At 48.5% G+C, this 13920-nt stretch overlaps 1 protein-coding gene across 2 annotated transcripts in view; it reads right to left on the bottom strand.

Annotated features, from left to right (window-relative positions):
- Positions 1-13920, bottom strand: part of LOC147748681 (A.superbus venom factor 1-like) — a 1130076-nt gene that overhangs the window by 110695 nt on the left and 1005461 nt on the right. For both annotated transcript variants that reach the window (XM_086963555.1, XM_086963554.1), the window contains exon 39: positions 1637-1720. In XM_086963555.1, the coding sequence (XP_086819681.1) occupies positions 1637-1720 (84 nt within the window). The remainder of the gene's footprint in view (positions 1-1636; positions 1721-13920) is intronic.

A 13920-nucleotide genomic window follows, 5' to 3' on the forward strand; every position in this document is an offset into this window, starting at 1 on the left:
TTAGTGAAGATGAGGCAAGCTAATGCCCAGAGTTCCCGAGTGTGATCGCTGATCAGAGTGGGCACCGAGGCGAGAGAATTATCGAGTCCGCTGACCCTGGTCCAGAAACCTGCCGCGCCGGGAATCGAACCCAGGTCCCGGGCCGTCCTCTGCTCTCGGGGTCTGCCGCCTCTAACCAGTGAGCCACACTACTTCACCGGGCACATCTCTGGGGTGTACCCAGCATAATGAGCAACTCATCCTGAAAAACTGACACTTTTGTATAATCACCCGCCAAGGTTTTGGACTGATGCTACTGGTTCTTTGACTCAGTAATGCAGCAGGTCATTCTGTCCAGGTCCCAGTGCATATGCTCTGTCCCCTAAATGTATATATAGATTTGGCTGATACCTGATTGGTATATTTAACTTAACTATGTTACAAGAGATAACCAGGGCTAGTAAGTTAAATGTCACCAGTGAACTGCAGGACTTAATTGTGCCACCAGTACTGTGACAAGGTGGAAGCGTGACTCTAGACCTGCAACTGCAGCCTAATGATGCAACTTTTAACCTCTTGACCGTAGCTGGAATTTCCCCGCGGTGCGGGAAAATTCCACGGGTGCACAAATTGGACGGCTCCCGGCTGTCTGATGCACACATCCACCATGACGTCAGACGGCCAGGGGCAGTCCGACGCAGGCAAGGGGTTAAACTGCCAATCTGACAATATAAAGCAAACCTTTTTGCCAGGTCAAGGACTTTCATTTTAATATTGATAAGTCACCCCTAGGGAAGGGCTTGGTATCCCACATTTCTAATTGTTAGATATTAATAGGAGGACATGTAATTATTGAGTTGTACAAGTCCTGACAGTATAAACTCGAAATTGTCATTCCTATAGCCCCTTTGGCTATCATTGAGTTTCACTAGCCCCTGTGCTAATAGCTATCTCCTTTTGAGACAATCAAATATAGTACTCCAGAGTATCAAAGTAATTTTTACATTAAACCTGACAGTCGCTGAGGTTGGATTTAAAGTACCTTTCAATGGTAAGGTGACTTTAGAAAGTCATTATTTGCTTGTCCCCAAAGTTCTGGTAGGCTTAATGAATACACAACAGCAGTTCTTCCCAAGGCAACTTTCTGCCCCCCTGCTAGGAGGTACGAAGCGCTCCCAGGAAGGAGAACAAGGGATCTGCTGGAGGGAGGAGGTGTGACCTCCTCCTTCCAGGATCGGTTAGGGTGTGGCCCCAGATGGCCCAGCTTCATGAGTCTTCAACCTCGGTGAAGCAAAGGGAAATCGCACACTTGCCTGCCCATTCCTTTGTGTAGGCAGACAGACTGGCATCTACTGCAGAGGAGTGAAACCCGTTGAAAAAACAATTTTTCAGGATGAGTGGCTCATTATGCTGGGTACACCCCAGAGATGTGCCCAGAGCTCCTCACAGAGGATGGAGACCTGAGCCATCTTCGGTCCAGGCAGAAAAGAGAGCTCTGGGATTGTTTTAGGCCAAACTCCCAGAAGGTGATGTAAAGTGACTACTCCTCAATTTCAGGGAAATAACGATTATTCAGGTTGCTGTTCAAAATATAAAAAATATAGGAGGATGTTAAGTGTTTTATGGTTCCCTTGAGAGGGAAGTGTGATGTATTTACCTGCTTTTATGACGTTTGTAATGGTCATCATATAGGTGTCATAGTTGTCTGACTTTTCTGTTCTGATGAGACTGACCTTGTACACTGTAAAGAAAGGAGGACAATAATTATAGATCTAGGTCTTGACACAATTTCTCAAACAGTCACGCTGGGCAAAAGATTCATGAATGTGATATGAGCAGTGTGTTTGGCTACTTGATCATTTTGGAAATGTGATCTGATTGCTTCAGATGTCCGCAGCTTAAATTGTGTATAATGGAACATTTATTGTTCAGATGTTGCATTTGTGTGGATACTTTATAGACTGCACCAGGTTTTCTGGTGGAAACATGTCTTAACAGCATATCGACCCCGTTACCTTCATATTACAAAGTTAGTTCATTATGTTTTAAATTGGATTGATCTGACACAATCAGGTGATCCGAAACGCCACTCTCTTCTCAGGTTTGAGAAGCCTTGGCCACCAAGTCAAAAATGGGCACATTTATATCCGGAGTCTTCCTCCACAACCAAATTTATTGACATGGAATCTTCAAATATGCGATTATGCATAACTACAGCGTAACTTAATATATAGAATCCTTAATGTGTTTATAATTGACTCAGTCTCTGCAATTTTGGCAGTACGCAAATATTTCACTAATGTTCAAGCATCAATAAAAACGTATACGATTCCTAACAATTGTAGTGCATGTAGGCTAATTTCTCTGCTTAATAATCATGTATCACACTTACACGATTTTGAGAGACACAGTGCCTGGTGAGCATATAGCTGATGTATGCAGGTACATGTTGATGACCTCGTCACTGTTTGCAAAACCGATGGCTGTTGCTGAAGAGGTATTTAACTTTGGCTTTGATTTTGCTTCTTTTGCAAGGATAATCGAACAAGGATATATTGGCAATGATGATAATAGTCAAGGTTTCAATCTGTTCTTCTGTATGCTGGAGTATGTGGAAGAGCTGTCCTCTCTCCACTTTGGTATTTATTATTTCCCTGGAGCCCCTGCTGCAGTCTCTAAAAACTTTAATTTCATCCTTTTAATTTCACAATTGGAGTATTAACCTTAATGCACACCAAGATAATCTAATTTTGTATGAATCTTACTAACAGCCAACTGTACTAATATCTGGTCGCAAAATGCTAGTTGGAATTTGCGAACTGTAAAGATTTTTAAGAAGTGACTTGTATCAATCAATCGCTTCCTAAAAATCTGAATGGTAGTGAGTCGGAATCCGACCTACCTCATGCATATTAATGAGGTAGCTCGCAAATTCAAACTCACTATGATTTGTTGACATCACAGGGATGGTGGCCTGCTGCAGTCAGCAGACCTCCATGCCTGTGACTGCTTTTGAATAAAGCAATCTTATTTGAAGGTAGCTAGCTCATTTTCCTTACAGGAAAACAGGCATTTAAAGAATTTTGTTTTACGTTTTTACATCTTTTTTTATGTGAACGTATGGACCACTGTATATTCCACAACAACAAAAAGAGAGGTAGGGAGAATGAGGAAACACTCTTAGTCCCCGGTTATACCTTTTAAACAAGAAAAGAGTGTCCAAAAAAACACACAATTCAAAGAGCAAATGGAGCAAAAGGAGAATGAATCTGACCCCACTCAGGTCAGTTTAGAAAGCCCTCACTCACCAACCTGGTTGGTGACATGCTTCATCATTGGGCCCCACTGGAGAGGCCGAGTGCCTCCCCAGTGTGCTTTGGCGCCAGATCTACTGCGGAGCGGGTTTTGTGAAATAGACGTGAAGTGAGTTAATTAGCGGTGATAGTGATGGTTAAAAATGTCTTAAGTGTCTCAAAAAAATGTTTATTGTTTGATCACTAGGACATAGATAAAAACAGTGTAGGAAAATAGTCCAAATAAATTGTTTGGTTATTTCCAGAAGGTTAATAGTCAGTCAACATGTTTCTGCCTTGAAACGGTGTGAATTAACCAGGCATTCATCAGGACAAAAGGTGTACTAAACCCTGGCGGTATGAGCACTCTAAGGCCCACCCTGACCTAGGGACGTGAATGCAAAAACCGTGAAAAAAGTGCATGAAGGAAGAGCGAACTCCACCTCAGGTAGTCCTGGATTAGGAAACCTCACAAAAAGTGTATATGCACTTGGATGATGGGTCAGTTACACACCATGGATCTCGGGAGGGGGGTGGTGGCGTAATTGGCACACCGCCCTCAACATCAGGCACCTTCTCGGAACCTGCATACACCCTCGCAAACCGGATCCTGGCGTCAAAGCACACTGGGAGGCACTCGACCTCTCCAGTGGGGCCCAATGATGAAGCATGACACCAAACAGGCAACCAGGTTGGTGAGTGAGGGCTTTTTAAACTGACCTGAGTGGGGTCAGATTCATTCTCCTTCCGCTGTATATATCTCCACAATGTTTTTTGACCATTCGCAAAGGAGAAGAGGTGCCTTGGAGACCCATACCCATTTGTGAATGGGCTAACACTACTTTCCAGTAGAGAGTAAAATATTAATTTTTTGAGACCCGATTACTGTTGCAAAACATTAGTATATACCTAAGGAATCAATATGGTTTCCTAAACTCATTCAGCGATTTGGTAACATCTTACCAAGGGCCAAATGTACAGAGGATTTTTCCGGTCACTAACAGCCTGATCTGTTTGCGACTGGAAAAATGATTTTCTTGGTGTATTAAGTTCAAAATGTGATTCGACAACTTGTTACCGAATCGCATTTTGCATTTACGATTCAGTATATGAAAGGGGCGTGTTTAGGGTGTCCCTTCCAAATACCGAATTGGTATGGTAATTATTACTGTTGCGTGACCAAATTCTGGTCAGTAGTACTTTACCACCAGTTTAAAACTGGTGGTAAGCCATTCGCAAAGGGTCCACTTTGAGAACGTAAATAATAATATTTTTTAGAAACAGGCAATGATCCTACGGACCAATGCCTACTCTTAAAAAATGAAATTTCAACGTTTCTTTCTTTTTCTTTTTAAATGCATCCATTTGCCTTTAAGGAAAATGGACTGCATTTAAAAAAAAAAGATTGTTTTATTAAAAAGCAATCACAAACATGTTGGTCTGCTGACCTCAGCTGGCCACCATCCCAGTGATGGCTGTGATTCCTAGTGGGTCACAAACTGTGAGCTACCTCATTAATATTTTAATTTTAAGAGTTTCATACATTAAAAGAGTTTCATAAATTAGGAATACCGAATTCCCTATTGCGAATTGGAGAGAATCCCAGTTAGGAAATTGGTATTCCTAATGTTTGTAAATCTGGCCCCATATCACTAAATGGGTTTAGTGCATTGGAAAAATATTTATTGGTTGCAAACCCTGTTTGCAACCAGTAAAGGCATTTATACATGGCGCTCTTAGTTACCTAGTAAAAGTCGACCCTAAACTAATTAATGACATGCACATTTTGGGACACTCTGCCAGAACATCATTGGGGCAGTATGAATTGTACTTTAGAACAAGAGGATTGAGCGAGTGTAGAAGAGATGGTTCTTTCCTTATATAATCAATGTGGTGGTCATATAAAGGAATATTTTCCTGTCCAAGCCCATAGAAGTACACTTGATTGCACTTCTATGTCAAGTGAAAAATAAAGTGGGCATATTGGTTCTACTTTTCTGCCACAAGCTCAAAAGGAGGGAGTTTTGATAATATTTCCTGGCCATGAAATTGATAGAATGCAGAATAGGTGGTTGTTTATGATCAATAGGGTTGCACACAGAGGGGAAGTTTTGAAAGATGGGCATTGTATGTGTACGTTCCTGTCACTCGATTTACTGGAGGGAGACTGGTTGACAGGAGGGTGGTTACTAGGATCAGAGGCAGAAAACACTGCAGCCAGAGTTATATTTAGGACTCACAGTGTAATAATATTTATTCATTGGCATTTCTGTCTGAATTTACCCATATTTATGTATTGTCATTAGTATTCATGCTAGTTTGTTTTATGTTATTGGTATTGGTCCCAAAATATATTTCTAGTGAATGTGTCGATGCAAGAATGAAGTTTCAACTAGTACATTTCTACATTTAGTCGACAAATTTTCACTCACCCTTGATGCTCTTGTTATTTACTGCCCTAAGCTGCCATGTAAAATAAAAGAGCATACCTGCCAGAACACAATACCTTTGTAGTACTAGCATTAGCAGCTATTTAAGTTTTATTAGGAATTGTTTTTTTTAACTTCTTCTGCTGTCAATATGCACAGCTATCCAGCTTCAGTCACGATTGGCAAAATGGAAACACACATTCAAATTTCGGTATTTTTTCCATTTTATAGTATAGATAATCAAAATGGAGGGAGAAAGAAGAAGCTGTGATCCATTCAGCTTCCTTAGTCTATATCAAAAAATCAAGTGGGTAATGGATCACTTGTCCTGCATAAACTGGGTTAGAAATTCTTTGTGTTAAGTGTCCCAATAAAAAACCCACATTCACGCACAGATGGTAGAACTAGGGGTATATCTTGATTCTCTACTCTACTATTGATCACGTGACAGCATCATCATTGGGTTAGTGCTCATGCTTCCTCCACCCGGAGGTGTAGCCCTGGTTAGTGCAGTAGTGATCAGGGATACTGGGGTCATAGGTTAAAGTGACTTAAAAAATACTCGTACAGCCAGGTGTCAGTTTAATAGATCTGGATTCGAGATATTATTTAGAAATAGGTGTAGTGCGTTATGAGGTTTAGTTACGGATCTCCCGCACTTAAAATGTTCTTAAGAAATGGTCGACATGTTTCAGCCCTTAGGTTGCCTCTGTGGGTCAGGACCAGGGTGGAAAGGTGTGATGAGACTGTGGGTGTCTCTGTGTGTAAAACCTCAAAAAGAATTTATTCTAGAGGAATTGTGAGGAAAGAGACATATTAATCTGTTTCTGATGTGGTCCAGCAATACCTTCTGTAATTCACAAAGATACTTTAACGGGTGGCCATCGAGTCTTTTGTCCTACTTAGGCTCCTCGTTAACACGACTTGTGCTGACTCTTCTGTTCTGGGAGGCCAGAACGGAAGAGTCACCTGGCTGTACGAGTATTTTTTAAGCCATTTTATAGTATAGACATGGAAATAGATTGTTTTGTTTGCGTAGTAATCAATAAAACTTAGAACAGTGGTCTTTAGTCTTAATATGTATTGTAGGAAGGGGGAGACTCTAGTTGGCGCAGTGCAAGCACTAGCGACAAGCAGGGACTCTCTCTTCCTCGTCAGGGCTGAGGGTTACCTTCCAGACAACCTCTGCTTACCCTCTAGGTAGTGTGGCTTAAGCAGTCTTAGGCTAATCTTTGGGGCACATAGGGTTAAACACTTGCAACAGTACACCTTTACAACCAACCCACCACACAACGAGACCAGACTGTATTCTTGTAAAAATATATCTCTTTATATAAACTTTACGCAGGCTGGTGAATACAGTCAATAACTTTACGGATACGGTTGCAGGATATCAGCTTTAGATTACCACAGTTCTTATCGTAGTTCTTGTGAGGCCCGTAGGCCGGTGTTAAACAAAGTTCTTTGGGGAGCCAGCGGCTTCCAGGGGATCTGTCCCACGTCGCGTTGCCTTCCCGGTGTCGCTGATCGTTGCGGCTCTTCTGCCGAGCAGGTCACTGGTCGTCCGGGGCAGCGGTGCTCTGTGGCGGCACGGTCCTCTCTTCGTCGTCTGCTCCGACCTTGGAGTCGGCGGCTGTGTGGCGGTGACAAGTGGCAGTACGGTCCCCAAGTGCAGGACGTACCCAGCCAAATGTCGGTGCAGCTGTGGGCTCACAGCTGGGCTGTCGGGCAGGCTACCGACCTTGTGGATTCTCGTGAGGCAATAGTCTGTCCTTGCAGGTGAGGGACGGCTCGCTATGCAGTCGCCTCGATAGCTCGGACCAGACGGGTCCTCCTTCGCTTTGCTCTCGGGCTCCCAGCGCAGGTGTGGTCACGATGTTCGGGCCAGCGGCGGCTGGTCCTCACTGTGCTTCCGCTGTAGCTTTGGGCCCCGGTCACGGTGGTCGGGAGGGAGTGGATGCCTTAGAGGAGCTTCCTCTTTGTCGGTACTGCGGCGGTGATCAGCACCCGCAGTCGCTTTCTTCCAAGGGGGGTTTAGCGTCCACTGGTCCTGGGACGCTGGTCAGGGGGCAAGTTCAGCTTCCAAGCCCTTGGAGATCTCTTTGCAGAGTTTGGCACAAAGTAGCACAAAAGTCGTTTCGTCGTTTTGTCTTCCTCTCCTTCAGCAGCAAGGCACCAGACACAAGCAAGAGTCAGCACCCTTCTTTGTCTTCTCGCGGTCCTTCTCGTAGGGCAGAGTCGTTCTGTGGCCCAAACTGGATCTAACTTTCAAGGAGCAGGGCTCCATCTTTTATAGGCCAATTCTTTTGTTCTCGCAGGCCAGGGGGGCCTTTGCATAGCCACTCTCAGTTCTGGGGTACCCCGGCGGGTGTACTCCGGCTTCTGCTTTCAGGGTGAGGGGCAGGCGCATCAGACGCCCCACAGGAGGTGGAGCCAGCATTGTCCGGACAGGAGTGGCCAGAGTACCTTGTTGATGGGGGCTTCGCCCTTCCTGGGCCAGGTGCCGGCAGAGTCATCCGCCGCTCCCCAGGAGGGTGGAGCCAGCATTGTGGTGGCCGAGCACAGTGACAGTTCGAGTCACGAGGCACTCCTACCTCCCACTAAGGTGTAATCTGCGCATTCACCACCTGTCATCCCTCCAGCCCTGTCACTCACACATCCCAGACAGTCGGATACACATACTGGCAGAGGCAACTGAAATGGTTAGGCAAGCAAATGCTAACTTTCTAAAAGTAGCATTTGCAAACCCAGGATACTGAAATAAACTTGACTACAAGAAATATCTCATCATCCTGAGTCCAGGCATACTAAACATGACTCACTACCATGCTCCTTGAGCCTGCGGGGATTATAGGGTATAATAATCCTCGCAGCTCAGTCTGGCCTAATGGAGCAGGTAGCCTTCAGTAGTGAAATACGGTCTTCGTTGTAAGTCACTACCAGGACATGCCACGCACATCAGGGCTTGTCCTACCTCGCACCTACAATGCACCCTGCCCGCAGGCCTACCATAGGGGTGACTAATATGTAGTCAAGGGAAGGGTCGGGGCTGGCAAGTGGGGACACTTGCCCAGCTAACGTGACAGTACGAGACCGCACGCGGGTTCTGCGGTCGCAGTTCCCAGACACAAGTTTACGGCTGCTCGGGTGGGTGGCGCAACCAGCGCTGCAAGCCCACCAGCAGTATCGGCATCTACACGCCCCGGCACTCTCTCGTGCGCTTTACTGGGGACTAACAGTAAATCCAATGCACCAATCATGGATACCAATCGTATGTACAGTTTACAGTAGGGAGCACTTGCACTGCGGCACGGATCAGCCGTGGCGCAGTGCCCTGAGTATCGGAAAACCAGCAAAACATCGGAGGCACATCAGCAAAAAGTGGAAGGGAGACTCACGCCAAGGTGCCAGGTCTAACACGTGTCCCCTCCAGCTGAAATGTGGGGGGAACTACCCTTCCCCAGGGAGTTCCACATCACTAAGGCGGAAAAATCTGGACAGACCGTCAGCGTTGGCGTGATCGGTGCCAGGGCGGTGTTCCACCGTAAAGTCCATACTCTGTAGAGAAATGGACCACCTCAACAGTTTCGGGTTCTCACCCCTCATTTGCATCAACCATCTGAGGGGCCTGTGGTCCGTCTGAACTCGGAAGTGAGACCCAAACAGGTAGGGTCTTAGCTTCTTCAGTGCCCAGACCACAGCAAATGCTTCACGCTCTATTGCACTCCACCTACTTTCCCGTGGAAGTAACCTCCGACTTATGAAGGCTACGGGTTGGTCAAAGCCCTCCTCAGTCATCTGTGAAAGAACAGCCCCTACACCATGCTCTGAAGCGTCTGTTTGCACAATGAACTCTTTGGAGAAATCAGGGGCCAGGAGCACGGGCGCCGTGCACATGGCAGTCTTCAGGGTGTCGAAAGCTTTCTGACAGGTGTCAGTCCAAATCACATTCCTGGGCTGCTTCTTCGAAGTCAGCTCTGTCAAGGGGGTCACGATCGTGCCATAGCCCTTGACAAACCTCCTGTAATACCCAGTGAGCCCCAGGAAGGCCCTCACTGCAGTCTGGGTCTTGGGGGGTTCCCAAGCCAGGATGGTTTCGATTTTGGGCTGCAAGGGGGCTACCTTGCCACTCCCAACTTGGTGTCCCAAGTACACCACGGAACCCTGCCCAATCTGGCACTTGCTTGCCTTGATTGTGAGGCCTGCTCTGCGCAGGGCCATCAACACTTCCCAGAGGTGTCGCAGGTGTTCGGGCCAGGTGCCGCTGAACACCGCGATGTCATCCAGGTAGGCGGCACTGAACTCGTCCAGCCCAGCCAACACCTGGTTGACCAATCTCTGAAAGGTGGCAGGGGCATTCTTCATTCCAAATGGCATGACCCGGAACTGGAAATGCCCATCTGGTGTAGAGAATGCTGACCTCTCCTTTGCCCCATCGGTCAAGGCGATCTGTCAGTACCCAGACGTCAGATCAAACGTGCTGAGAAACCGGGCAGCCCCTAGCCGATCAATGAGCTCGTCAGCTCTGGGGATGGGGTGCGCGTCAGTCTTCGTGACTGAATTGAGTCCTCTGTAGTCCACACAGAACCGGAGTTCGGGTGTGGCTCCCGGCGCAGCAGCCTTCGGAACCAAGACCACGGGGCTGGACCAAGGACTGCTGGAAGACTCAACCACCCCGAGGGCAAGCATCTTGGAGACCTCCTCCTTGATGCAGGCCCGTACCCTGTCAGTCACTCGGTAAGCCTTATGCTTCACCGGCAAGCTGTCTCCAGTGTCCACATCATGGACGCACCAATCTGTGACACTCGGAACCAGGGAAAACAGGTCTGGAAACTGCCCCAGCAACTGGCGGCAATCCTCCTGTTGTTCGGCGGTCAGGGAGGGTGAGAGGTTAACTCCATCCACTGACCCATCCTTCTCACAGGCCACCAAGAGGTCCGGTAGAGGCTCTGACTCCTCCTCCATTCCGTCATCGGTTGCCAACAACATGCCCACTTCGGACCTTCGCAAGTGGGGCTTGAGGCGGTTGACATGTAGGACCCGCAAAGGGTTCCTGGCCGTCTTCATGTCCACCAAGTATGTCACGGGGCTTTTCCGTTCCACAACCTCGAATGGTCCTGTCCACTTATCTTGAAGGGCACAGGGCTCCACCGGGGCTAAGACATACACCTCTTGTCCAGGCTGAAGCTCGACCAGAGTGGCATTCTGATCGTACCACCGCTTCATCTCTTCCTGGCTCGCTTCCAGATTTGCCTCGGCAAGTTGTCTGAAGCGCCTGGTCTGGTTTCTGAAGGCCAGCATGTAGCTATATACACTCTGGGGAGGTTTCCTGGGAGATTGCTCCCAGCCTTCCTTTACCAAACTCAGCGGTCCTCTCACGGGGTGACCGTACAGTAGCTCAAAGGGACTGAACCCTAGGGACTTCTGTGGCACCTCGCGATATGCAAACAGTAGGCATGGTAAGAGGACGTCCCACTTACGCCTCATCGGACCTTCCAGGCCCATGATCATGCCTTTGAGGGTTCGGTTGAATCTTTCAACCAACCCGTTACCTTGGGGATGGTAAGGTGTGGTGAACTTGTACGTTACGCCACACTCTTGCCAAAGGGATTTCATATATTTCGATATGAAATTGGTCCCCCTGTCGCTCACTACCTCTAGAGGGAATCCTACTCGTGAGAAAATTCCCATCAGTGCACGCCCCACCACGGGAGCCGTCACTGTCCTCAGAGGTATGGCTTCAGGGTACCGGGTGGCATGGTCCACCAAGACCAGGATGAACCTGTTGCCCATGGCTGTCTTGGGGTCCAGAGGCCCGACGATGTCAATACCCACTCGCTGGAATGGCGTACCGACGACAGGGAAGGGTTGGAGGGGAGCCTTGTTCTTCCCTCCCGTCTTCCCACTTGCCTGGCAAGTCGGACAGGTTCTGCAATAAGTATCGGAACTCTTATGCATTTGGGGCCAGTAAAAGTGGGTGACAAGCCTGTCATAGGTCTTGTCCATCCCTAGATGTCCTGCTAAAGGCACATCATGAGCCAGACCCAGTAGGAAGGCTCTGAACTTCTGGGGTACCACCAGCACACGGGCTGACCCAGGTTCAGCAGCCTTAGGCTCCGAATACAGGAGGTCATTCTCCCAGTACACGTAATGTGTTTTGGCCTGAACACCATTGGCCTGGTCTGCAGCCTGCTGCCGCATACCCACGAGAGAAGGGCATTCTTTCTGCTCCCTGCAGAATTCCTCCCTGGAGGGTCCTCCTTCTTGCTGCCAATGGGTCAGCTCAGGCAGGTCCCCCAGTTCGGCGATCTGTTCCCCCGTAGGCTCCAGGGCATCCCCCTCAAGGTCTGCCTCCTCCTGGACCGTAGGAACTTCAGGGGCCGGTTTCCCGCGCCCCCTGCGCCTTCTCCCTAAGACCGGTTCCTGGGCCTCTCCATCAGGCCCCAGGATCTCTCGATCACCCTTACTGGCTGCCATCGACCGTGTGGTCACGCACGCCCAGTCAGGCAGACCCACCATCCGCAGGTGAGTCGTTTTCTCCACCTTTTCCCAAGGGGAGTGCTCCAAGTCGTTCCCTAGCAAACAGTCAACAGGCATGGTTTTCCTCACACAGACCTGCAGAGTACCAGAGACCCCCCCCCACTCGAAGGGAACTTGAGCCATCGGACACTGGCTCTCGGAATTATCAGCATTGATAACCCTACAGTAGGCATGGGGTACAACCTGCTCTTGAGACACCAGGTGCTGCCTCACTGCAGTCACACTGGCTCCTGTGTCTCTAAGAGCCTCGGCTTCCTTACCATTGATGATCACCACCTGCCCATATTTTTTAGTGTTAGAGGGCAGGTAGTTCGTAGGGATCATCTCGCTGTCTCCTAACGAGACCAGGGTCATGTGAACGGGATCTCCACCCCCCGGGACCATCATTTCTTCTCCCAGGTGAACGCTAGTCACTTGTCGGGGCGGAGCACCAGTGGGTGCGGGTTTTCCAAATAGGCGACACTTGGGGTCACTCGATATGTGCCCAGGCTCGCCACATTTGAAACAATTGAAGGGCCCCTTTGGAACAGGTTTACCTGTCGGGGCCCCATTCTGCTTCGGGGGTGGGGGAGGCTGAGAACCCTGCTGCGGATTCCCTTGGGAACTACTTTGGGGGCCTTTTTGGAACCCTTTCTGTTTTCCCCCTTTGTCCCCCCCACTCTTCTGCTGGGGACCCTGCCCACTCTTGGCGGAATCTCCCACGGGACCCTTGTGGACCCTGGTGCTGAGCCAGCGGTCCGCCTCCTCAGCAAGCTTCCTCGGGTTGGACAGCTTGCTATCGATCAGATGTTGGCGTAACTCAGGAAAACAGTGATCAGACAAGTGCTCCCATGCAATTAAATCAAAGAGACCTTGAAAATCATTCACTTTGTTACCTTTCACCCAACCATCCAGTGCTCGGCAAAAGTAAGTCACATACTCCACATACGTATTCCCAGGCCGCTTAGTACACCCCCTAAACTTCTGTCTATACATTTCAGGGGTAAGCCCGTACCTGCTCAACAAAGCTTCTTTCATGTGGGTATAGGACCTCTGATTCTCGACGGGCAAATCTAGCAAGGTATCTCTCCCTTCGCTAAGGAACCTTCCCCACAACCCCGCTCCCCAATCCTTCTCAGGGACCCGGTGGGAGGACATGGCTACCTCATATGCCCTAAACCATTGTCCTATGTCATCCCCCTTAAAGAACTCCTTGACTACGTCCTTCGGGATATGCACTCTTGACTCTACCTGCACTGGCGATGTGCTGCCACCAGAGGGAGGACGATCCAAGCCTCTTTCCTTGAGACTTATCTCCCTCATTTTCACCTCATAATCCATCTGGTGCTTTCGCTCTTCCAGCGCCATTCTTTTCGTTTCAAGCTCCAGCTGAATTTTCAATTCTGCCAACTTTCTTTCGTGATTCCGGTTTTCCTTCCTGTCCGCCAGCTCCTCTGGCGACAGGCCTTTTCCAAAGCTGTGTTCGCTGTCCTGCCGCTCGAGATCGATCAGATCCCCAAGCGCATTCTGCTCCTCCGTTGCGTTCTGCTCGGCGAGGACGTCTTGCTCTTCCGGGGTCTTTCGGGACTCTATCCAGGCTTTCAGGGCCTTGGAGAGCTGCGTTTTGTTTTTGCAGCCAGCGTGCGGAACTTTGAGTTTCTTGCAAAAGAATTTCAGTTCGTCCCTGGAATATTTATCCA

The sequence above is a fragment of the Lissotriton vulgaris genome, chromosome 1_1 (genome assembly GCF_964263255.1).
Source record: "Lissotriton vulgaris chromosome 1_1, aLisVul1.2, whole genome shotgun sequence".
In the NCBI taxonomy this organism is placed as follows: Eukaryota; Metazoa; Chordata; class Amphibia; order Caudata; family Salamandridae; genus Lissotriton; species Lissotriton vulgaris.